This window comes from Lagenorhynchus albirostris, chromosome 5 (genome assembly GCF_949774975.1).
Source record: "Lagenorhynchus albirostris chromosome 5, mLagAlb1.1, whole genome shotgun sequence".
NCBI classification, from domain to species: Eukaryota; Metazoa; Chordata; class Mammalia; order Artiodactyla; family Delphinidae; genus Lagenorhynchus; species Lagenorhynchus albirostris.
Genome location: NC_083099.1, coordinates 92,862,949 through 92,890,606, shown reverse-complemented (window position 1 = coordinate 92,890,606; position 27,658 = coordinate 92,862,949). Strand labels below are relative to the sequence as shown.

The 27,658-nt window shown below is 37.5% G+C and overlaps 1 protein-coding gene across 1 annotated transcript in view; it reads right to left on the bottom strand.

Moving 5' to 3' along the window:
• The window catches only part of CBLB (Cbl proto-oncogene B), a 211,127-nt gene extending 184,205 nt beyond the window's left edge, over positions 1-26,922 (bottom strand). The window contains exons 1-3 of the mRNA XM_060150650.1: positions 26,836-26,922; positions 25,319-25,502; positions 12,489-12,739 (exon numbers count right to left, since the gene is read on the bottom strand). Coding sequence (XP_060006633.1) covers positions 12,489-12,739; positions 25,319-25,486 — 419 coding nt within the window. The 5' untranslated portion in view covers positions 25,487-25,502; positions 26,836-26,922. The remainder of the gene's footprint in view (positions 1-12,488; positions 12,740-25,318; positions 25,503-26,835) is intronic.
• Between the last annotated feature and the right edge of the window lie 736 nt (positions 26,923-27,658).

The window sequence follows — 27,658 nt, the reverse complement described above, 5'->3', positions numbered from 1 at the left end:
CCTGTAAAATATAACCATTCTATGATCAATCATAGTGGTATTACTGTGCTTATGGACATTTTTTTCCTTCTAAAATCAATGGCACTTATTCCCAAATCTGAAAAAGTTGATATTCAGAGTTTATCTACAAATTCTAAAAGCTAATAAGCCTTTGGACACTTCACCAGACACTTTCCCATGTAACGCTTTCATTTTCTCGTGTTTCTAGGCCTTAGTAGCTCCTAAACGAGGAATAAATCAGAATTTTCAAATAATCCTACAGTAATTCTAGAGGAACAATCCTATATTCTCGTGAGTGTTGGCCACCTCTGAAGCACTGTTCTTGATACTGTGGGAGATACAAAGAAGTGATTTTTGCCTTTAAACAACGTATAATGAGACATTTAAAAATGACCTGTCTTATCACCATTTTAAGAAGATGGCAATATCTGACAATATACAGTTGGTTAAGGGTCACAAGAAAGGTCTTGATAAATGTCAGAGGGAAAAGAGATATTCTGGCTGGAGTGATCAGAAAATGCTGAAATAACATATGAATGGAGCAGAGTGGGAGCTTCAGCTATACCAATAATAGGAAAGAGGGTCTGCTAAATGGGGAGGAGGGGACATGGGAAGATGAAGGGGAAATGGCAGGCTAAAAGGTTGGCATGCAAAGGTAAATTCTAAGGATAGTGATTAGGCCAATCTGAAAAGAATATAAAAAGGAATTTCATTCCTTCTTTTCCAACAAAATTCTTCCAAAAGCCTTTCAGAAACTTATCTGTCTTGGGATCCTTTAAAATGACTTACAACTGGGAGTGGTCACCTACCTACAGTGGTGATAAAGGAAGCTTAGAAAAATGAAAAGAGTTCTGAACAGATCTGGGCTTTCTAGCCTCACCTGTGCCATTTCAATGATCCGAGGTGACTGTATACATAAAATGAGATGATTTGACTTGGGGATTTTAAGAGCAGGCAGGACAGCAGAAACAGCTAGGGTACTTTTAAAAACGTGGAAACTCACATCCCAACTGGTAAAGGCAGAGGTATTGTAGGAAGTCAGGGACCTATACTTAACCATTCTAGAGGGTTAGAATGCATCATTTGGTCCATGGGCTATGTACAGAAGCCCTTAGATTAGATGATTGTCAAAGACATTAATGACATATTTTGTGTACCTTGTGTTTAAAAAACAAAACCCTACAAAAAAAGTTTAAATTTATCACACTTTAAAATTATATACAAATTAAATACATCATACTGACACAAGGTAGAAAATAGGGGTCTAATAAAGATTTAGCTCTCAATAATTGACTCCCTGCCATTAACACTTTATTGTCCTCAGAAGATCACAATGATCAGTAATTCATAAAGCATCACTAGCAGAACAGAATAGAAAATCAACAGGAAGAAAATGTTTATGTTAAAAATGCCAAGTTTCTAAGACTGCCATAGAAGATTATATCAATAATGCAGGGGTCAGTAAACTTTTTCAATAAAGGCTCACATAGTAAATATTTCCAGCTTTGTGGGCCATATAGTCTCTGTGGCGACTACTGACGTCTGTCACTGTGGCCACAGAAAGACATGTCCAAGTACCACTGAAATTTTATTTACAGAAAGAAGCACAGGCTGGATCTGGCTTACAGGCTGTAGTTTACCAAATACTGGTAAAGTGGTTGAAAGATTGTGATAAATTACCAACTTTACGGCTTCAGTTGCTTTATAAAAACAAAATTTTTACATATCCAACTCTGTGGAGAATAAACTAAAATTAGAATTATACAGGGGAAAAAAAAATTGGTAAGGAGAATTCTCTGTTTCTTAGGACTTGAATCCGTGCAAACCTACTTTAATCGGATAAATGAGATCTGGCTGACAAGAATAGAGATCTTTAGTCAAATTAAATTTTTCTCGAAAAGAATAAACTTGACAGCTCCACATGCTGTTACAACCATAGAAAATCAATATACCCCATAAAAAACCTTTAGAACAAAAACTGAAATGTTCGCAGTATCTGCAAGATGAGTTAAATTTTATTTTCGTTAATATATCTCAGCAAGGAAATACTTAGGTAACCTCTCCCATTTTCTCAAAGGAAAAGACTTTGCTCACCTGGAGAAATTAAAAGTTTTAAAACTCTCTCTCTCAAACACACATGTAAATACAACAAAAAAGCATGTTTCAGATAAACAGTCCTGAACTTAACTAATATAAGCTGTCTTGCAAAAAAAACAAAAGTTCCTTTTACTGACCATCTGACATACGATATCAATACTGGTTTAATGAAGATGAGAAAACACCTCATTTTCACAAGTATAAAATATGCTAACTGCTCGAATGAGTGTTCCTGAGACAATACCCTTCAGCTGCCAACAGCCGCAGGCTCACACATGCCGACTGGTAAGAAGACATCATTTAGAAATACATCACACGTGATATATAAAATTCCTGTCAAGTCATGTAACCTCCAATTTAGCTTCTCCAGATAGAAAATGGAATTGGAATACCTACCACACATTTCTGAGGTATGTTTGATAACAAAGATAATAATACAAGGCTTATAAAACATAATTTCAATCTTCCTTACCTATTGAAACTAATTATTTGCTTTCAATTACTTGGGTCTGAACATAACTTTCCAGTCATCAAAGTTTAAAAGAGAATGAGGTATTATTCAATGAAAAAAGGAAACAGAATTGTTTTCTCTTTTAAAAGATAATGAGTTCAAGATGAAACTGTCTCAGTAAATTTGTTCCTTCTTTTAATTTTAAATATTTTTCCCTAGAAAGCCAACAAGAATAGAAAAAAATTATATCTAAATGTTTTCACTATTGTTCTGGATATCACACTTTTCAGGCCTAAAAAGACCTAAGAGAATCTGCTGGAGGGAACAAGTTGGTAGAAAGGTTCCTGGACAGCTTTTTGATCAATAATATAAAGAGGACAGGCATACATAACTGTTGCCCTTCTCTCCTCAGTCTTGTAGCCTTAAAAAAATATGGACCCGCAGCAGGAATTCTACAGACATTAGGTGACTAGAGTGAGGACAAACCCAACACACTAAGGAAGGACATTACAAAGTCAGAAAGAGCTTAGTCTCTGACAGCACTGCTGAGAATTATATATCCCTATATATGTAAACTACAGTTGCTTAGGTATTATTACTTTTATCCAGACACATTCCTAGTTTATGCAATTTATATACTCAGCCCATGTTGATAAAACACTTTTAAAATTGTACTGTCCAAAATTTAGATGAATACTTTAAGGCAACAGTTGGCAAACCACAGCCCCCAGGCCAAATTTAGTCTACCACAACGTTTTTCTAAATAAAGTTTTATTAGAACACAGCCATTCCAATTTATTTACATACTGTCTATGTCTGCTTTCCTACTATAAAGGCAGAGCTGACTAGTTACCAGGGACCTGGCGAAGTCTAAAATATTTACTGTCTAGCTCTGTACAGTTTGCTGACCCCTGGTTTAAGCCACTCAACATGCCATGTTCAGAAATAATTTACTCTTGTTTTCTAAAACCCTTGAGTTGATTCTCTAAAATCTTAATTTGAAATCATACTTATAATACTTTATATCTTAATAGTAAAGACACAAAGTGAACGTGAAGTGTAGTCTCCTCTATGCCACCAACATGGAAAATACCTCCCACATTTTTTTTTAATTTGCAATACAGAAAACTTTGTAAACATAGATTTAATGATGATGATGTAAGTCATAATTAACTATTTTAATTAATCATCCAGAGCTTATCACAAAAATAAAAGAATAAAACAGGGATTCTTAATCAAAGGGTAATCAGGGCTACTAGTAATATTGTAAATTAATTAAATATACATATTCATAGTACTAATAATTTCTAAAGAGATGGCATTTTATAATTTTATACATTGAAATCAGTAAGAATGTTATAACAAGATACTTATAAATTCATTTATTTCAATTTATATAAAAATTTTATTATTGATGAAAGTCAATTTCACCATGCTTTTCAATATATGCATAAAAATTAACCAGTAAATTAATTCATCAAGCTTTTTATTATAAACCTGAGAAAAAAAACTACAAAATTATTTGAGCTACAGACCCTTCAAAAAACAATTTTAAGTAATTTGTTTAGCATTATCTTCTACCGAGCAAAGTTTTTCACACTTTCATGACATATACTCTATTGAGTTTCAATTTTCTTTCCCTTCCATAGTATAAATTGTGCTGTATTCAGTCACTGTTATGGGTGAACTGTGCCCCCTAAAAAGATATGTTGAAATCCTAACCTTAACCCTACCTAGGAATGTAACCTTATTTAGAAATAGGGTCTCTGTAGATGTCATAAAGGTAAGATAGGGTCATTAGGTTAGGCCCTGAGTCATTATGACTGGTGCTCTCCTAAGAGGTAAATCTGGACACACACACAGAGGAGAACATCAGGTGATGACAGAGGCAGAGATTGAAGTTATGCTGCCACAAGCCAAGGAGTGCCTGGAGCTATCTATCAGAAGCTACAAGAGTCCTGAAAGCATCCTGCCCTAGAGAGCTGGAGGCGGCATGGCCCTGCTGACATCTTGATTTCAGACTTCTAGGCTCCAGAAGTGTGAGAGAATCAACTTAAGACAACATAAACTTCAGGTTTGTGGTAATTTGTTACAGCAGTCCTAGGAAACTCATAGTCACACATCTATGATCACATGTGATTACATCACATGATCAGAGGTTCAAAGTAACACATTTCAAAAATAAATCTAAATTGTCTCTGAGTTTAATCTGTTCCTCAGTGATTCTACCAAATAAGACAGGCAGCCTCGATCTCTCTTTATGATTTAAATCTATAAATGGGTACTTTCTGTAATGACCTATGCATATCCTGCTATAATTAACACATCTATAAACAACTCATGTATAAATGCAAACTCGAATAAGAACTCATGCTCTGACAATAATGAGCTTAAAGAGACAAAGATTAATATTAAAATGGGTTTAGAAAACTGAATATTCCTGAAGCACTTTATTTCAAAACTGTGAGATATGAGTACTATTTTATGACCTACCCAATTAGTGCTGGATGCTAATCTGTTTGGATTCCAGGAAACTCCACTTCTATGTTAAATCACCGGGAAAAAAAGATGCTTCTTGGACTAGATTTCCAAGCATTCCTCAGGCTATAGAATTATCACTGCAGCTTGTCTGTTTTATAAACAAACTTCAATTTAGATTCGTAAAAATGTGCCAAAGGAGCTCTCTTTAACTAAATAACAAATCTGCCACTTGAAAGACATCATTCATCAACCTTCTTTGTGGGAGTATTGTTATTATGAAACTGAAAACAGGCATTCTTTCTTGAGTGCTTCAGGATTTTAATTATCAAATTTGAATGTCACCAGATATTTACTGAAAGGAAAACATCAATTTTAATAAACTGCCTTAAGACTGAAAAACATAAAAGGTATTCAACCATAAAGTGCACTTGAGTCTTGTGAGTTGGCTTACTGTCTTACGATACAATGATTACCACTCAGCAATTTATGAACCTTTAATCAACTCTCAACTGCAAGGAAAAAAATTCTCCAATTTTAAAATCAAAATATCACGTGTATATAATATATATTTTGACCTGGAAGGAATTTAAATGAATTGCAATAAAAGTTTTAATACTTAATAAACCAGGTGTTAGAGACTGAATGGTATTAACACAGGGCTGGGGAAAAAAGTAAATAAACAGCAAATAAATGGATTAATTGTAAACACTTTATTTAAAACTTAAAAACAGGGGACAGTGGATTTAGTCTTAAATTTGAATATCTGAATAGCAGAATAATTTGTGTTCTTTCATATTTTGAAAATATATCCCAAAGAGGAAACTGCTAGAGAAACCCTTCACTTTTGACTTACATGAAAATCCACACATAAATTACTTTGTATCCAGTTAGCAAAGCAGCATGGATGTAGTTGGCCAAAGTCCTTAAGAGTCAAAGATTCTGAAAGCTCTCACCTGCCCACTCTGACAGACTCCCTTTGTTTAACTTTGAAAACATTTGTCTAGAAAACTTTCTTGTGGCCTCTACTCTCATAGTGTGTTAAAGAAATAAGCCCCTTCATTTCCAAACTTTAGAAAAGTATATTCACATCTCTCAGATGCTTTAAATATGAATGAAAGCATTCTTATCAAGACTAAATAAACTTTCTATTCATTCATGATAAATTAATCTCAGGAAGATATTCACTTTTCCTAGAGAAAATTCCATTTCCTACTTGGCAGACATATTTCTACTTAAAAGGATTGATTACTATTTTCCTCTGAATCCAAATTATATAGTATCATTTTAAAATGTCACAAATTAATCTTCCACTTCCTCTGATTCTTCCACTGAAAAGAAAAAAAAAGCCTAGAATGCAGATACATATAGAAAAAATTAAATAGCAACTGAGTATGTTTATATTAAAATAGCTGTGTTCAAACCTATCAGTAACCTATTTTGACTTACTTAGAAATCATATTTTGCAACTTGTCCCTTGTCCTCATGAAATGCAGAAGAACTGCAATTTTCACCATTAGTAAATAAAAAGAGAAATAGAAAGATTAGGTTAATATTTAAAATATAAAATTGTTTTTTAAAGGAGTATAAACCATTCCTTCTCTTGCATCATTGAACAATAGATACTTCATAGAATAAATGCAATGCATTCAATACTGTACAAATTATTTATAGATAACATAACTTCCCTAAGATTAATTCTCCTGCAAATGGTTACTGTAATAATTTTTTAAAAAAAGTATTTTTACTAGAAAACTACTATTAAATTTGCAAAACTATTTAACAGACTGATGGAGCAACAGTAACATTTAGTCTGAAACAAATGACATCTTCATTTGTTGATGCTGAAATGTCTTAGCCAACAAATATTGTGAATATCCAGAAAATAAGTTAAAGACTGAAAAAACCCTACTGGAGTCAGGAAACCAACCAAGGTTACAAAGAAACCTTGGAGGAGAAATGGCATCACACCACCAGATTCCTGCACTCTTTCTTCATGTCCTTCTCACAATGTACAGGGCTGCCCAGGAGAAAATGTGGAACTTGATGTGGGATTATAAACAAGGCCATTAACCTGTGAGATCCCATAATAATTAAAACTATTCCACAGAACCCAAACTGTGTACACAGGTCAATCTCTTCCTATGGTTAAACTGAAAACCCACAAGGAATTTCAAAACTGCTTCCATGACCATGTAATCAACAAGTACTCATGTTTATACCAATTTAAACATTTCAATTAATGCATTATTCTTTGGCCAAAGCAATGTTGTCATACAGTGGTATGAGGAATGCAAGCAGGTTGGTTTGCAGCTTTGTGTTTTGTTGTTGCCCTTACTGTTATTATTGTTGTAGCTGATGTTGTTTTGTTTCAACTTTTAACTTAACCATTTCTCTTTAGTATATCAGTTTCAAAATGTTCTTGGTACACTATCTCATGAATGACAACACAGGCATAAACAGCAAGTAGAGTGATTTGTAGTTCTTTAGAGGGAAAGGCACTTCATTAATGTAGCAGGCTATACGTTTATCTTTGTTCAGCCAAAATAGTCAATAAAGAAAAAGATTTTGCCTGGTGCTCCTGAAGGATTTTAAATAAAGGCTAGCATCTTCTAGAACTAATTTTTTAATGTCAAAATACTTTTTTTAAAATAATATCATTTAGAATGAGTATTATTATACAAGCTATGCACACTATGATTTGTTTTCTACAACACATGTGCATAAAGAATGGTCCAGGGGCTTTCAAATGATATTAATAATAAGACAACATCTGTGTATTACTCTTTGGCATGAATTTTTTAAAAGCCTTTATTTTTCTCACAGATAGGTTATCAAACTCAGAGCTATTTTTCCACCTCAGTTGACTTCTGGTTTTGTTCCAGTGATTGCAAACCGGAGTGTGGGAGGGAAAAATGGATTGTAGCACTCTGGTTCACTGAAGCAGTTCTAAAATATGGAAAATCTGATTATCGTTATGCCATCACCTCTGGGTGCTCTAAAAAAACAGTGTCCAACACCAGGGCTTGAAGAACAGGAGATTAATACATAACTTTTTATATGAAAGAGTAAATATTGTTCTATTAAAATGGTCAACTGACGAAACTGCCAGCCACATCACTGAGGAAAGGCATCTCCTGTCAATTTCATATTTGTCACCTGTAACTACCTTCACACCCACTTTGACTTTTGCCACTAAAAATTTAAGCAATATGTTATAAAGTTTCTCCTCTTCTTTGTGCTTGAAACTATAAATTGTCCCTTCTCTACATGATTCCTGAAGTCCACTCCACACATTCACTTGAAAACGTTCTGTGTGCCACAAATCACTGAATTACTCTTCCCAGAAATACCAGCTCAGAATGGTTTAGACACTGCTGGAGAAGCACCAGCACAGTGTGAGGTTCAGCTGTTTGGGGGGTAGGGGGAACTGGGGAAAAGGTGATACTGGAGAAGGAAGAGGTTTACTATAAACGTCAAGAGAGGCATGCAGGCTGCCTCTACCAGAAATCATTATTCCACGCATTCTCAAAGCAAAAGGCTTGCATTACACACTCATAATATCTATTTCCACAGCAAATAAACTTACCTAACTATAATTTCTACCTTTCACCTGCTACACAGGGAATACAGTGCATGCCATTTGCTATATCTATTTATTTTTCTATTTATTATATTTATCACATTTGTGTGAAATTGCCTTAAAAATTCGGGCTACTCATATTTTAGCAATCAATCAAAGCACAGCTAGTTCAAAACTGATGCCTGATTTTTTTCCCACTTGCCCTTACATTTAAAACAAACCCACAAAGAAGTTTATTTTTGATACAACAAGAACATTAAAATAAACATTTTGATTCATGTACTCATAAAGTACAGAATCTCTCAGGGAAATGCTGGTTTAGTCAATGAACTCCAAATTACTATTTCTAGTATTACTGTCCTTCATTTTCAGCTTAAAAATACTAACGTCCCGGGCTTCCCTGGTGGCGCAGTGGTTGAGAGTCCGCCTGCCGATGCAGGGGACACGGGTTTGTGTCCCGGTCCGGGAGGATCCCACATGCCGCGGAGCGGCTGGGCCCGTGAGCCATGGCCGCTGAGCCTGCGCGTCAGAGCCTGTGCTCCGCAACAGGAGAGGCCACAACAGTGAGAGGCCCGCGTACCGCGCAAAAAAACAAACAAACAAACAAAAAATATTAATGTCCCTAGTGACATTATTTACAGAATAAAAAAAAATTGTTCAGAGAATTTATAATATTCCCAATCAGCAGTGTGTAATACATGTTAGATAAGAGTCATACTACTAAAAAGAATATTCAATTGCCTACCAACCCTGAAAACATTCTAAGGAGTTTCTTTTATATTCTATAGAGCAAAACATCCAGAGTTCCGTGTACAGTGACACGTTTTAGCCTCAGTTACATTTGGAAGTCTAAGGGAACACAGAAGTGAACGTTTAAAAATATATTCCTAGGGCTTCCCTGGTGGCGCAATGGGTAAGAGTCTGCCTGCTGATGCAGGGGACACGGGTTCGTGCCCCGGTCCGGGAAGATCCCACATACCCCAGAGCGGCTGGGCCCGTGAGCCATGGCCGCTGAGCCTGCGCGTCCGGAGCTTGTGCTCCGCAACGGGAGAGGCCACAACAGTGAGAGGCCCGCGTACCGCAAAAAAAAAAAAAATATATATATATATATATATATATATTCCTACTAAAAGAAACATAAGTCAGAAACATAAATCAAAAATTTATGTCTTGTTACAGTGTACCAAGAATAGTACATTATTATGAGTTATGATCATTTATCGAATGTAAGTTTTGCATAAACACAGTGGCCACTGAACATTATCAGAAAATTGAACATGGATGAAAGAAAAATCCAATTAGAAATATGCTACACCATCACGGAAGCTAATAAACTTTATTTTAGAATTGAATTTAAGACAGTGACAAAATTTACTCGGACACTTAAAACACAGAGTTGCCTCATTGTGATCAGTTAGCATTATGCAGTCTGTCATCATCTATGGAAATCTACACACAACCAAAATTTATAAAGATTCCACCATGATATGCTCCCACATAAAAAGCCAAAAAAATCTGAATTTATTTATGAAATGGTAGTTATAAGACATTTCCTGAGTTAGAAATGTTTCAAGTTTCTAAAAAAGATGTAAAAGTGAGATACAAGTTTACCCCATCATATTTACTACATCCAATTGAAACACACGACTCAAATTCCTAGTCCTAGAAGTTACACACCTTCTCACTGATCCAATAACCTAAAAAGTAAAATTTCATGGATTACATTGCTATATCAAGAAGAATCTCAGGGCTACCAAATGTGAGAAGGAAGTGTAAAGATGTTTCTAAAACAAGTTAGTTTTATTAGATCTACGTTAAAACTACAAGGCGAAAATACAGTTTTAAACATAAACATCTGGCTTCCCATAACCTTGGCCATTCTTGGGAAGTCTATAAGAAGAAGCAATCACTATGATATTTCTATTCCTTACTTCTGGAACCTTGTGGCAATTCAAAATGCCCATTAACAGTCCTGGAGAGGGTCTTAGAGCTTGGAGCTAAAAGGCAGCTAACTAGAAGGGTCACCACCCTCAAGATGTATAAACTGTGGTCCAAGAATATTAAGTGATGAGCCCATAGTTACATAATTGGTTAGACTCCTATGATTATGTTAGGATTCATCACTAATTTAGAGAGCAAATGATAAATAAGTAAACATTTATGCCATTTTACCTTTGGCAGAGGGTTTTACTATGCTTGAATTTGACCGTTTTACTCACTCTGGGTATTTCTTTGGCTGCTACTTACAAACAACTTCAGAGTCTATATACCTACATAACTGAATTTTCTGTTACACAATCCTATGTTTCATTAGACTATATGAGACTACTGCTTCTGACCTGAAACATTAGAGATTTCTTAGAGGTCTTTCCTATATCTAAGAAAACTAAAATCCAGAGACGTTAAGAGTCTTAAACTAAAATTCACCTCAACTACGTTAAGACATTATATATTTTAATTAATATTTATTTTCCAGTCTGGAAATCTAAATAGACTATCACTATCGGTGAACATTCTAGATAGAACTTAAATGTCCCAGAAGTGGAAAACTCTATTATTTGCTCTATTTAGTTTAAGATAGATCATGAAATTTAACGTTGAAATAGCCAAAAAACAAACTTCAGTGAAGAGTCTCTAAGTCAAAAATCCTGGCTATAAAATGAGGATTCAGTTGATGTCACTTCAGTCATCACTGACCCTGCTTCTCACTTAATAGTCAAAGTATAGGAACTGAAGTTACATCTTCCACCCACATCTTACACACCTACACCTCCAATCAAGACTACGTCCTGAAGACGCTGTCCAACACCAAATGCTGGTGGAATGGAGCAACAGGAACTCTCACTGCTGGTGGGAATGCAAACAGTACAGCCACTTTGGAAAACAGTTTGGGAGTTTCTTACAAAACCAAACATAGGCTTATCATAATATCAAGAAATCATGCTCCTAAATATTTGCTCAAATGAGCTGAAATCTTATGTCCACACAAAATCCTACATACTAATATTTATAGCAGCTTTATACATAAGTGCCCAAAATTGGAAGCAACCAAGATGTCCTTCAATAGGTGAGTGGATAAACAAACTGTGCTACATCCATGTCATGGAGTATCATTCGGTAATAAAAAAAAAAAAATCAACTATCAAGCTATGAAAAGACATGGGATAACTTTAAAGGCATACTGTTAAGTAAAAGAAGCCAGTCTGAAAATGTTACATATTATATGATTTCAACTATATGACATTCTGAAGAAAGCAAAAACTATAGAGACTTTAAAAAGATGAGTGGTTGCCAGGGCTTCAAGAGGTGTATGGTGGAGGCAGTGGGGGAGGGAAGCAATGAATAGGTGGGACACGGCATTTTTAGTGCAGTGAAACTATTCTACATGATACCATAATGGTAGATATATGACATTATTATACATTTGTGGAAACTCTGAGAACCGTGTAATACAAAGAGTGAACCCTAATACAGACTATGAACTTTAGTTAATAAAACTGTATCAATACTGGTTCATCACTGTAACAAAAGAACCACCTTTTGCAAGCTTTTAATAATCGACGAAACGGCAAATGGCGGGAGGGAGTATACGGGAGCTCTACTTTCCGAGTCATTTTTCTGCAACCCTAAAACTGCTCTAAAAAATAAAGCTATTAAAACAAAATAAGAACACTGTCTCATGAACTAGCTATTGACACAGAGAAATTTGTGTAAACCTTGTGTAAAACTACAAGGTTTAAATAATATGAAAAGCGAATACACAAATGCAATGATATTTCCCCCAAAACAAACACATGGTAACATTCATCCTAACTGTGAAACAAAAAGCAACATAAATGACCTTAACCCTGAGAAAAATAAAATCTGAAATATTCTTACCTGTCCTGCGACTGCTCTTCGTACATCCTCTCCTTGCCTTCTTTAAAGAGTCTTATTGCTCTTTTTGACTTTTTCATTAGACTATCAATGTAGATTTTAAAATATTCATTCTCACTGAGTTGGGCAAGTTTCTGGTTGTCGTCATATTTACTCAATATAAGTCTCAAATGCTGATATGTGTCAGGTAAAATATCAAGTATATACGGTGGGCTATTCTTCAGCTGAAGCTTGGGATTTTGGCACAGTCTGACCTAAAAGAAACAAAGACAGAAATAAAACACTTTCATATGAACTGCAACACTTTCTTTCACAGAAGAGCTGAGAAAATTATCAAACTATGTACCATTTCTTTGCCTTGCATAATATACATTTTGATTTTAAAATTATCATCAGCAATCTACAAAGAATCTACATTCCCATCTGTTTTCATACAATTAAATACTATTCTCTTCTCTTCTCATTCAGTTTTTCTATGTCCGACCTTAACTTTCAACCCCGAAAGTTTTCATTCTCTCTTCAACATCCCACTGTTCACGGCTTAACAGAACATCTATGTGCTAATTATTATATATCACTAACAGTATCTTTTTTAAACAAAAATGAGGGAATGGGCCTCATCTGCTGGCCCATTTTAACATCTCACATTCAGAGATTATTTTCCCAGCTAAAGCTCTTTGATAGATTTTAATTTACGTTTTGGTGTATTGTTCCCGAACCCTGAGAAGTACTAAAAACAGGTGCTCTTTTAATAACTGAATTATTAAGTAGTAAATGGGTGTCAGGTCAGAACAAGTCTTTTCCACCTCTTCACATTACATCCCAGGCCTAGAAACACGTTACATAACGGTTCATTCCATCAGGTGCCACCCAACGACTGGGGCGTTCAGGGCTGCCTGCATAACCATACCTTCTGCTAGCACGAAAAGGTAGTAATTCTACTACTACGTTCACTTCTTTCTACACGTTCATGTGATTTAGTCATAAGTAATTTTACCCATCTCTCATTCTTACCCCTCCAATCACAGCATAAAGAACCATCCAATTAAACGACTGTTTAAATAAACTCATTGGGAATTGCACAAGTGTGTACACAGTGTAAAGGCACACACTCTTACAAAAGGCAAAATGTACACATCAAAGCAGAGTTACTGAGAAGCTCATGAAGCAGAAGCTTGAGGGTCCCTCAGACACTTGGCCCTCTTCTAAAGGTCTCGTCATACATTTTTTTTGTAAAGTTTTCAAGAGCAAGATATTTTACACACAATTAGTTAAGATTTCTGTATTTTTCCCAGTGCAACATCCCTTCTGTCAAACTTAACCTTCTGCTGGGTGGCACTGAAGGAGCTGGGGGCATTTCTGGAGTCTGGCTAATGGGAATTTGAGTTGAAATACACTTAGTTTGGCTTTAGTGGAAGGTACATGTAAGGAACGCAGTCACTTCTGGAACTAGTTAAATCACTGTCAGCAATTGTGATACAAGAATGGCTTCGGGAATATTTCAAGTGCTCATGGTGCTGACCAGCCCAGCACAGGAGCAGGAAGGTCACGTTTAAATTTCGTAATTTGAATGTGTCCAATGCTACCCAGAATTGGAGGCATACGTGGGCAATGGAAGAGAATCAAAGCATAAAGTGTACAGAGGGCTTCCCTGGTGGCGCAGTGGTTAAGAATCTGCCTGCCAATGCAGGGGACACAGTTTCGAGCCCTGGTGCAGGAAGATCCCACATGCCGCGGAGCAACTAAGCCCGTGCGTCACAACTACTGAGCCTGCGCTCTAGAGCCCGAGAACCACAACTACTGAAGCCCGCGCGCCTAGAGCCCGTGCTCCGCAACAGAGTAGCCTCCACTCACGGCAACTAGAGAAAGCCCACGTGCAGCAACGAAGACCCAATGAAGCCAAAAATAAATAAATAAATAAAATAAATTTTAAAAAATAATAAGTGTACAGAGTCTAGATTATTTCTCTGATGTTTGTGGACTTAACCATTTCTTTTAATGGTCTTTCTTTTCATACCCAATTTTGTATTTGTACTTTTTTCTTTAAAAGGACCACTCTAAATTTCAGGTTCCACAAAAACATGGATACACTTTTGGGTACTCAAAAAAGTGCCCCGGCCAAATGAAAAAGAGTTGAACATTAATAATTTCAAGAACCACAAACACAATAAGTCAAGGAAATGACAAATGAAAAAGCACTCTTAAACTTACTTTCTCACTTGCTTCCTTTGAGAAATGACCATATCTTTTGTGGGGGAAAAAAGTCTGGCTCAAACTATCAAGCATCAGCCCCTAATTTAAGACAACCATTTCTCACATTAACTAAGGGCGTTCTATCTCCCTCCACTTTGTACACAGCGCCTAAAGCAGAACTGTCTAGCATACAGTACAGAACTAATAAATGGATGTATAGATGATTGGTTGATTGATTCTGAAATTCTTTATATGTATTTTTACACACAGATGTTATTATATTACTTCCTTATTTTCATGATTGAACTATATAATATTTTCTCCCCTAAAGACAGATGAAGTCCCAAATATATCAATGATTTAACAAATCTTGCTTGAAAAAGGATGGTTTTTCAGTTCTTAAAACTGAAAGATAATATCACGAGTACACACAAATTTCAAAAATATCACCACCAACATCCTACAGCAGGCAGTTTAATTTCAGCAACATAAAACTTGGTACAACATGTCACAGACTGATAAATTATTAACTTGTAGTTAGGGGGGCTAGGCAACTTTAAATTCATTTCCTCCAACGGGTGAATTTTTTAACTGCTAAATAAAAAAATTTCAGACATTCCAAATCACCATTCCTTAATAGATTCTTTTAAACGTTACAAATTTTTAATTTACTATTTGCTATGTGGCCTTTTTCTCATTTGTTTTATTTAAATTATAATTGTGAGTATTGATTTATTCAGTAAAATTGTTTGAATAACTACTATATACCAGGTACTGAGCTTAGTGCCAGGAAATTATAGATGACTAGAGCATACTTCATGCCTCAAGGACTCTGGCAGAAGAGACCTAGTTCTCTATAATTAACTTAGGAGCAATGTAATTCTTGCTCTAAGGGATCTTAGTGAAGATCCTGTCCAATCCATTCATTTTTCAGATAAAGAAACTAAGAACTACAAAGATTAAGGCGACTATTGAAAAATCATTAATCCAACACAAGAGTCTGCATCTTATGAATCTCAGCCTGATCTTCTTTCTAACTATATCACAATTTAATTAGAATTAAGCATATAACTAATGATCCCTGGCTAAACTCATTTACATTTTTATTTTACTCCATTTGCAAATTTACAGGAACTTGAGGACCCATTTGTTAATTCTACAAACGTTTATATGTCAGGCATTGTTTCGGGCCCTATGGAGTACAGCAATGAATAAATCACACACCTGTCCTCAAGGAGTGTTCTAGTGAAAAAGACTGGTGGCTTAGAAAAGAATGACAGGAGAATCAGAGTGCTATAATGGAGGAGACTACAAAGCGCTAGAGGAGGAATGAAGCAGACGCATCTACGTGGCAGGGCCATGAAAGGCATACCTAAATTTGCAAAAGGAATATTCCAGGCAGGGATGTGCAGAGGCTTGAGAGGCCCCAGAGAGTAGGGTGTGTGAAGAGCAGTCAGTGCAGTCATTCTAAAAGGTGGGGGCATAGGAGCCCCTGGGTGAGTGGAATGAGGAGATCTTCAATAGGCTAGAGTCAATGCATCAAGGCCTTTGTAGGCCACACAGTTTTCTAAATCTGCACTTGGGCAAGTGCAACATAAAATGCTGAACTACTATTGCATGCCGCTGACTGTGCAGTTCATCAGTTGGATTAGTATTAAACTGTGATTTATGTCAACTCTTGCCGAAAATTGCCGAAAATGAATAACCCTATGCCAGGACTATGACTTCCTAGCAGGTCTAATTCAATTCAATTCAATAAATATTTATTGAGTGCCTGCTATGTGCAAGGAACTGCAAAACCAGGGCGAGAAAAATCACTTTTCTAAAACCAGTATTTTAAGGAGAAAAATCAAGCTCACCATTTAAGGTTCAAGTTCAGATTCGAATGAGTCAGACTTCTAGAAATAACGAAGTCACTCCCTAGAATGAAAGCGGGTCCCAACACAGGAGAGCTTTCACAAAGAACACATCTACAGTCACATTATACACTGATGGACTTTTTAGGCCACCAACTGGTACATTAAAGGATTGGTTCATTACTCTTTGCTTTTGAACTAAAATGTAAAACATTTAATATTGGAATAGGGCTAAAAATTCCATTATAGTCATTGGCTCAAAGGATTTTAGAGTTAAAGAGGACCTTGGAGGTCACCAAGACCAACTCCTTACTTGTTACACAACAATACTTAAACACAGAAATGGAACCTAGTTAAGTTTACTGCTCAGAACCCTGCTGTCTGGACTTAACAAGTCAGGCACTCTCTCCATAACAGTGGACAACTGCCTGATGTATTTCTTGAAAATGTATTTAAAGATTTTTAGGGCTTCCCTGGTGGCGCAGTGGTTGGGAGTCCGCCTGCTGATGCAGGGTACGCGGGTTCATGCCCCGGTCTGGGAGGATCCCACATGCCGCGGAGCGGCTGGGCCCGTGAGCCATGGCCGCTGAGCCTGCGAGTCCGGAGCCTATGCTCCGCAATGGGAGAGGCCACAACGGTGGGAGGCCCGCGTACCGCAAAAAAAAAAAAAAAAAAAAAAGATTTTTAAGTAGACCTCTCTGTATATGTCTATATATGCATCATCTCACATACATAAAAAAAATATATTTTATATTTAATATGGCACTACATGTGTATTTCAGTAAATACATGAATATGTATTCACATACATAAAATATATATTCAACCATATCAAAGCAAAGGCACAAATATAAACACAGGATTTACTAGGGCTACAAGAATCTTCAAAGCCATTAATTATTCTGGAACACTCTTGCATTTAAACAGTTTCCTGACTGTGCTTTAATTAAAATTTCCAGCCAAAAGGTAACAAAGAAGTATTAGGTCAGCTAACATATTTTCTGCATACAAGGTTCAAACCAGGCCCTGAAACCTATGAAAGAAATTCTACTGAAGCAAATGGAAACTTCAACAGTAAGGAATTGTGCGCATACCATAGAAGACTTTCATTATAAAACACACCTCACCTCATGGAACATTCAGTTATATTAAATCATGTATTGTACCTGCGAAATGAAATATCCCATTTTTTAAAGATAGTATGGGAAGCCTGAAAGAATCCCTTGTTTGTGCTCCTCAGGTAACTGCTGTAAGAGATTCCTTATTGCAGTTACTTAAAAATATGTCATTATGACAAAAAGGATCTGTGAGTTCTTTGGGTTCTTTACAGTTTAGTTCAGCAAATCACACCACTAAGTATATAAAAGCATAAAAACTTATACAGCATAAAATTTTAAAAATATAAAAATAAAACAGAACTCTTTCTACATAGAATATTAATCGGGCAAAACAAGAAGCTTAGCATATAACTGGTTATGAGTCTAGAAATTAATCATAGCAGGATTTGGGGGAAACTACCAATTCTTTTATGGTTTTCAAAGAAGGTTTCTTTAGAAAGACACCTTTAACCTTTATAACCTTTTATAACCTTTATAACCTCTTTATAACCTTTTTATTGTTATAAGAAGCACCATTAAATAACTGACTAGTTGTAATTAAGACGTCAATTGTGTATTCATTTGTTCACATATCTATCTTACTGGTCTATCTCCATCACCTAATGTAGGATCTTGCATATAGTAGATGAGCAATAAATATTTGATGGAGGAAAGGAGGAAAGACACAAGTTAAGGAGGAACCTCTCAGAAGTAAAGTAATATTACAAACAGGATGTCCATACCTATATTGAATAAACCTGTCTACAAATGAGTACAAAGCTTGGGAAAGAACTTGATCATTTCAAATATAGGGGGTAAAGATCCTTTTGATTTACTTCTCTTGGAAAGAGGAAGATTCAAGCAGTGTGCTTGAATCTTCATACTATAAACATAGGCATCAGAACCAAACAAACCTGGGATCTAGCCCTGCCAGTTACTAGCTTTACAACCGTGGGCCAGTTTCTTCTTCTGGAAACCACGAAAACTTCTAAAGATGTTACAAATTCTCAGAAGAGGAAATGTAAAGTGCTCTGCACAATACCTGACACATACTGGGCACTGGCAACTTTTTAGGATTTCTTCGCCTTCCATATTATACCACAACATGGCAAAATCCCTGCAGGTTTTGCAAAGATGTGAGAATTAGACCAAGGGCACTGGCCGCCTTGTTGGAGATCATTAAGAGCTCTTTTATTTAGTTCCTAAAGTTTGTTATACTACCTGAAATCCTTAAAAAGTCTCCTGTTTTGTACAGAATAGGAGCAGATAAGGCTAATAAGCCCAGGTCTCTACTGATTTGGAATCAGTACATAGGTACTCAGCTGATCTGGAATCATTTGAAAGGTAGAATACTTAAGAACTATTTTTTGTAATTACTATTAGAAAACAGTGTGAGCTTAACAATTATTTAAATGTTAATATGTTAAAAAGCTAAAGATTTAGTCGGATATTTTCAAAATGCTTCTTTAATTACTAGGAGAAAATCAGCACTTACAAATACATTTAAAAATATCTTAAATATATGCCCAAGCAGAGTAGATAAAAACAGCATTGTGGCATCATCTAAGTCACAGCATGTTTTTAAGGTGATCTTAATATAAAGGCTCAGGACTGATTTCCATTTCAATTTTTTACTTATTTATGCACTTAACTGCTATAAAACTAGTTTAAATATATATTGTTTATTCTATAATATACAATTTTAAAACATGATTTAGACATTACAAATGTTACAAGTTAAATCACTTCTTGACAACCCAACATTAAATTTAAAAATTCCCCAAAACTTCTCTGTATATTTCCTTACTTCCCTCTTATCTAAGTGGAAGTTTCAGTTATCTACCAAGGATTACCCTTCTACTTGTTCTTAGCCTCTCCTTCTCACATTGTAATCCAGGATGCCACTTCATCAATTATTTCTTCTTCCCTTACATCTTAAATCACTCCCTATCTACATTCCTTCCCCTAAATCCGTGAACTTCTCCAATAGCACCTACAAAGTTATGCTCTGCTCAAACCCTCAAGCTATCTATCAGAACTTTCTTTCTTTACACTAGTTGTCCCAGTTCTAGAACAATTTTTAAATAATCCACATACTCGTCTTCATCTAGCTGTCACATAAGCAAAACTACACTGAAAGATCAACAATGGACTCGACTCAGGACATTCAATGACTTCTTGAACTTTCATTCAGCTTGGTTTTCTCCATTTGAACTTGGTTTTCTCAGACTTTGAAACTAGATCCTCATTAAAGCTATCTCTACTCAGGAAATCAGTATGCTCTCATTCTTTTCCTATCTGTCTCATCACTGTTCTTTGCGGGATTCCCTTTCCTTCACTGCCATCTAATTATAGATACACACCCGATACAGCCGAGAATTCCAATCTCTAACTTTTTCTCCACCTCTCACCTTCTATTCTGCCCTCCAACTCTCTTGTTGTTCTATAGCTTGAAATGCTGCTTCTATGGCATATCTACCAAACATATGTCTCTAGTTTCAACTTCTCTCTTTAACTGTACATTCAATTTTCTGACTTCAAAATGGATTTCACTCTGGCAAGTCAAACTCGACATGGCCAAAAAACAAACTTATCATGCACCAGCCCCCAAGCTTCCTCTTTTTCTTCCTATGTACCTTACCTCATTAAGGGCATCACTGCCTTTATAGTCAACTAAGCTGAAAACCTCAAGAATCACTTTCACTTCAACTTCTTGTTCATCCTCTATCTCTGAAGGGTCACCAGGACCTTAGATTTTACTCCAAAATGCCTCCCACGTTTGAACCAACACTTGCTTAATCTACTGTCAATTCTCTAGCTCAGCCCTTCATTATTTCTTGCCCAGTCTGTTTTAATTCCTCTTATCATTATTCCTACTTTTAAGGGTTTCTTTTTGTCTCTTAATTCATCCTTTCTAGAGTCAAGACAGTAATTTATCACAGCATAGCCTTGACTTTCTCTCACTCTGCTCAAACATCTCAGTGTTTCTCGGCCTACCAAATAAAGTCCAAATTCCTTGAAAAAACAGTCAAAGCCTCTTCATCTTTCTCCAACCTTCTTTCACTCAGCAATCTCCCTTTACTCATCATTCCTTCTGTCTGATGTGTCCTCACTTCACTGGACTCCAAAGCATCCTCTAAAAAATAGCTGGATAATACCTCCACTATGCTGCATTCTACACCAACTTTTCACCCCAGCAAGCAACACTCACATCTACCAGACGCTGTGTTACAGCACTTTATTTACACCGTATTACAGCACTTAACTACACCCTACAGGATAACATGGTTATCTATGATTCTCTATCTTTCCAGACTTAGGACATGATAAATGAATGATGAAATAAATAGACAGCATAGAAAGCAACTCTGAAAGAAAGTAAGAAGTTGATTCAAAATCTGAATGGTTAAAATTCTATAGGATTTAAAAGATAATAACTGATTAAGGCTTCTGCTAAATGTGTGCTCCACATCACACAGATAAAAAGCCAGGGAACTCTTAGGAGGATTCCTTTAAATCTTTTACTTTATCCAAAAGCTTTACCTAGAAGTGATAAGAGGCAAACTTTGGGATCACTCCATTTATCTAAGCACAAATCAGAATCTAACTCAGTAGTAAACAAAATAAGCCAGACACGTAATGTGTTACCATATCAAAGTCTACTAGGGCCCATGATTCTGCTAATATAGAACAACCTAACTAAGGAAAGAGAAATACGTGAAGAATAATTCAAATAAATGATATTCCCTGTTCCAAGGGCCCAAGGACAGTGATATTCTCAAACCGAACAAACATAAACAATAGGCATCCTAAACCTAAATGTTATTCCACATGCAATATTTTTCAGAGGTGTGAGTAATTCAACTCAGAAGAGAATACTTACTCTTATTTTTTAATAGCTGCATATAATTTAAGCATTTTTGATTGACAAACTTTAAAATATATTATGGTTGAAGCGAAATTATAAAGATAGAGAAAAAATTATATTCCAAGCTTGGCAAGTGTACTAAATGTACTGAGGGTTAAAAGCAGGAAAAGGCTGTTTGGTATCATCACTTTTTAAATGCTTTTAAAACTCTTTCGGTAACGTAATTTCAAATGAATGACAAGGACAGCAAGACAAAAACGTAGGCAGGTACTCAACTTGCTTTGCTCTTTAGCATCAATTAATTACTCTTTAGTTTCCTGAACATCCATGTATGCTCAGTACATTTAGTATCTATTAGATGGAAAACTGTTTCTTCCACTTTCCATCACCTGGCTAAGATGCTTGTGAAAACCATGCACAGGAACCTCACATTAATAAATCATCATTCCTACCATACTGATTAGCAATCATTTCCTTACCCTCACCACAGCATTTCCAACAAGAGTACAATAATGCTATTCCTAAAGGCAGTGGCCAGCAGAATCCAGACAGACAACAGTCTGAGCAGTGGCCAGAAAAACAAGACAGATGTTCTCGACTGCTCCCACTGTACTTTGTATAGGTCTGTATTACAGCCCCTTCCATACTACATGGCAATTATCCACTTACATGCCTGGCTCTGATGCTGGTCTCTGAGCTCCATGACAGGTCAAGGGCAGAGTTATATCTTGTATAGCTTTGCATCCCCAGGTAATAAGCACTTCATAGAAACACAGTAGGTCCTCAAGAAATGTTTAAGTGTTTAAGAACCTCCATCTCTGTAAGAGCTTTGGAACAGACTCCACATTTCAGGTGTATTTGAACCTTGCTGTGTATTTATGAGTAACAGTTCTGTCACTATATCAAACAGGCATCTACTGACCTGAAGAGTTTGGGGTCAGCTATTGACTTACACTGACATGTAGAACTAAAACCAGAAAATATGTCTAAATGAGATGCTTTGGGATATGATACTATTCTTTTTCTCAATAAATGCACTCTAGTAAGTCTGTGCCACTGATGTTTTCTTACAAAACACTTTACATCTTACAAGGAACACAGCTGAGCAATTATTCCCTCCCACTCTCAGTGACCTTGTATAGAAAGCCTGCCCTCTGAAAACATAACAATTAGTTGGAACTGGAATTTCAGTTGACTGTTTTAAATTCTAGAGGCCAGGGAATGGTGTAACTACACATTTCTCTACAGTCTAAGACTGTTTCACTGCCCTGTGAGATGTTATTTTGCTTTACAAGTGGCTGAGACGACATACTGTACTTGGAGTTTGTTTACAATTTTACACTTCTAAGATTTGACCTTGTTGCAGAGGCTTCATAAAGAAAAAATGCCAAATGCTTAACCTTGCCTTTTACATAACTACCAGTTAGATTTGAAAGTTACTATTTTCCGTTATTCAGAAGCTAAACTCCCACTATTGCAGTTATTTTACAAAACAGGTAATGTGTCAAGGGATTCACTTTTCGACTAATAATAAAGTTCCTGATGTAATCACCAGGACAGTGTTGATATCATGAACCACTTCCTTCACCACTGACAAGGAAGGAAAGACAAACACATGTGGGTGATCCTTCTGCATTACACAATTAAATAAAATAGACTTTCCAAATAGTAATTATCAATGCTTTTTTATTACTGTGAGATAGAGTAGCGATAAACATACTGAACTCTTTTAAAATGATTTATATGGTTTCCCTCCACAAAGCCCACGAATGCATTCATAAATGAACACAACAATTTTCAGCCTTGACAAATAATGAAGACAAATAGGGAAAGCCACACAGTGCACCTCTGGCCAACACCGATACCCGCATTCCACTAAGTAGAGACTTTAGGTAGTAGATTTCCCCGTGAGTCAAGTTTCTCAGTTGGAGAGGCTAAACACAAACCCACAAAAGGGTTAACAAAACAAACAATGGCAGAAGCTTAACTATCAAACAACCATCTTTTTTACCATAACCCATGGTGAAATAATTAAAAGAGGAGAAAACTTAGGTTAACAATCGGTTACAGACCAAAATTACACACACATTTTTTAATGTTTCAAAAATAATGACTCTATATTACCTACAGTTTACCACTTCTTATATAAATCTTTTTCATTTGATGTTCTAACATCTACTCACAATTGTACAAATTCTGACAACTCAAAGGGGTGGGGAGAGAGGAGCAGCTCCCTGGTAGAATCTGACCCATTTTTGCCCACTCGTATAACAGATAAGTTAAAGAAAAACCTTGAATCTCCTTCTCTTATGCCCAACTAATGGTTCAGGCATGAGAGTGACCTTAAATTGCTTACTCCTTAGAAAAGCAAAGACAGCTAGTATTGTGCCTGTGAAATATATACAATTTTTCCAACTGCATGCCCCTCATTCTTAAGTATCTAATGTTAAAATCAAAACCTGACCTCAAGCAGCAAGTTGCAATGTTCTGACACTATGACATCATTCTGTCTGGAGCACTTTAATATCACAATTTGAATAAATTGGCAGAAGCTTAAATAGGTCACACTGAATCCTAAAACTAAGGATATTTATCTAACAAAAATATTCTGGCTCTGCCTTTAGCATCACCAGCCATATAATGCCAGGTCTATTGTTCATCTACCCATCTGTGCTTCTCATAAGGAGAAATGAAAATAAAGTAAATCTTATCCCCTTCCTGTATTGCTAATACCACTGACAGTGGCTTTTTGCGGCAAATATTTGAACACTGTTACGAACCAAAGTAAAGTTGACTGCTACCATATGACTTTGTGAAGGCTTTAGCACACACCTACAAAGAAATATTTTTTTTAAACCTCCATTTCTGCAGTTATAAAGACATCAAGAGCCCTGCATCAACTAACTTTATAATTAGCCCCAAATATGTATGAAATAAAACCATAAGGCGCTACAAACATTTACCAATATATAGGGTACAGTACTATTGCTTCAAGAGCAAAACTATTAATTTTGCACAGCAGCAAGCTACATCTTAATTATATTTATTTCATAATCCTACTTGGTAAAATAGGACACACCTACAGTTTTCTCCATAGACCCTTGTGAAGTATTCAGGTTGCCTAGACTTCTCTGGGCACTGACAGCCAGCATTATTTCTTCTTGTAACATTGTAGTTCATCTGAAAGCAACATGCAGAAACCACAGAAGTTTCTGATACTCTCAGTCCCACCACCTACATCATAAATTTTCCTTTCACAATAAACAATGTGCAATCAAAAAGGTTTCCTGTTTCAAAATGGAATAGATGAAAGAAACTGTAACTCTATCATTAACAACAGCAAAAAAGTTCCTCAATGAAGATGAATTCTCAAAGATGAAAATGGAAACTCTCAAACACTGCTTCCTCACTTAAGGACTAATCTGGTTTTTTCCCCAGTTATCATTCTCAGCGGAGTGTATACACTCTTTTGTTATCTAACAGCAAGACAACCTTACATAAAATGTAACAAACACATCCAAACTATTCTATGCCATGCACCAACAAAGAGCAGCCAACAGTAAAAACTTTGCATGTCTGAGTCATGTAGAGGAACTTTGAACCTTGAAGAGCAGGACAAAAGGTAAAAAAACAAATCTTAGCTCTGAACCCAACTTTTCTAAACACCCAGAGCAGATATAAGAAAGATGGTCAATCCAAAGCAAAAGATTGTTGCTACAACAATAATTATTATTAAGTAACAGTACAAATAAAACTGGAGAAACCAGCCACATCCAGGGTCAACCCTGCTGTGTACAGACACGGTCAGACAAAACTTACCACTTTGTCCATGAGTTTCCAAGTTTTCTCCACAGTCCTGCGATCTGCTGCTGCTTGCTTAGGGGGTCCAACTGCATCTTGAATAGCATCAATAATACCCAAAATTCGTCCTTTTCGGGGGTTTCCTCCTCGACCACCAGGGTTTCTGCCATTCATAGAATTTGCCATCTGGAATATTAGTTCTCTGAAAGGGAAATTTAAAAAAAAAAAAAAAAAAGTTAGTTGGTCATGAAAATATTTACCCAACAGAAAACAGGTTAACTTGTACACACTACATACTCCTCCATCAGTGAGAACAAAATCCAGGGCCCCAGATTCAACTTTTCAATAGCGTGTGAATTTACACCCTCAATCTTTACACACAGCAAACAGGTTAAGTAGCAATGACCTTAGATTTGTTTTTGGAACACTAAGAGTTAAAGATGCAAGTAATGAAGGCTTGATTAATACCAAACTCATAACAATAAAAACTTATATAGATTTCCTCCAACTAGATAAGAACACACTGTTCTGTTTTTCCCCTCCCTGCCTTAATCCCAATTCAAAAGACTAGAACTGAAGCCCCCAGAAAATATTTTGGGAGCCTCCCTCAAAAACCGCACTTTCACTCTGTTAGAATTCGTCAAGTTATATAAACGTAAAGATACTTCTACAGGAGCTTAAAGGGCACGTCTGCTGTCAACAAAGGCTTAGGACTTGGATTTTACCCGCTAAAACCACCAACTACGGACTCATGAACATGGACACACGAACACACAGTTCTTCAGCCAACGCGGTTGAGGAGTTGCGCCCAAGTTAAGAGCCATATAAACCAACACACAAATAACCCATTTTAAAAGAGAGTGAGAAACTGACAAGAGCGGGCACAGAAAGGAGGAGAGAGTTCACTTCTTTCGCTCCTCGCCTCTGGTCTCATCCAACTGGGGTGGGGGTAAGGGGTCCAAAGCTTTGTTTCGGGACATCTGTGCCTCCTCCCGGCTCAGGCCCCTCCCCTGCCACTCTCGGATCACAGCTGGGGGAGGAAGGTGGACAGAGAAAGGACAAAGTATCGCCTCGTGCCTACAGCGCCCACAGCCCGGTCCGTCTCGGGCGCTCTGCGCTCGGCTCCCCGGGTTGCCTGCAATCCCAGCCGCCCGTCTCCCTTTACTCCCTCTTCCTCCCTCCCTGGCCCTGCCCAGGTCCGGTCTTTAAATACCCCTCTTCAAACTGTGACGGCGGCGGCGACAGCAGCTGGAAGCCGGGGCTGTCCCCTCTTGCTCTGTGGCCCGCGCCTGGCTGCCCCTGGGCCCCCAAGGCGGAAAGCAGCGTCGAGCCTCCCCCGCGCCCCCTTCCCTCCAGGCCTCTCGGCGCAGTAGCTGCCCAGAGACACGCGTGTGCGCGGGTCTGACTCTACGCGCACGAGCCCAGGGTGCGTGGGCAGCCCGGGCAGGGAGTGTGTAATTGCCGTGAAAACCCCGCTCCAGAGGAAGGAGTGACCCAGAGCACCGGCCATCGAGACAGGGAAACGCAACAATTACCGTCAAGACCAGTCCACGCCCGCTTTCCCCTCCCGCCCGACTCTCGGGGAGGCCGCGGGACGCTGCAGCAGCACTAGCCGGAGGGAAGAGACCACTCGCTGGCCACCCCACCCCTGTAGGATACACACAGAGAGAGACAGGGGCGGGGCGGGGCCGGGGGCGGGGCCGCACGCGACGGGACCAATCCCGAGCACCCGTGCCCTGCCCGACAGCGGGCGGTGCCAATGGGCGAGAGGCGCCCGTCCTCCTCGCACTACCACCCGGTCCACGTCTCCCACAGTACACAATGGCCCCAGAGGAAGGCCGGTTCGCCGCACGTCCCAGATGGAAAGGGATTCGGAGGGAAATGGCGGGACTGGACTCACCCGAGAACGAAAGTGGAAAAGGGAAAGGAAATGAAAGAAAGGATGCAAGGCACTAGGGAATTGACCAATAAGGAGTGGGCGGGTGGGCGTGAGCGTTGGGAACCGGAGCCAAAGCGGACTCCGGCTAAAAGGCGGGACTTCCTGCTTTGCTCACTTTCCTAGTCTTTTGTTTCATAGCAACAGAGTAGTGGTTGAGAGGGTGTTGCTTCTTTACTCTGGGCGGATCCGAGGCTGAAGAATTCATCTCCCTAGGGCTGCCAAACTCTTCTACCCAGGACAGCAGCCAAACAGGTCTAAGGCATGGCTTCTTGTTGACTGTCGAAAACAGAGCAGACACTCAGCCTCTAAGATGAAGTATAAGCCTTTCATAGAATAGACTAGACTAGGGTTGACACCTGATTGCCAATCAAAACTTCCTAAATTTCTGAGTGTGTTTCCCTTTTACTGTTAGTTTTAAA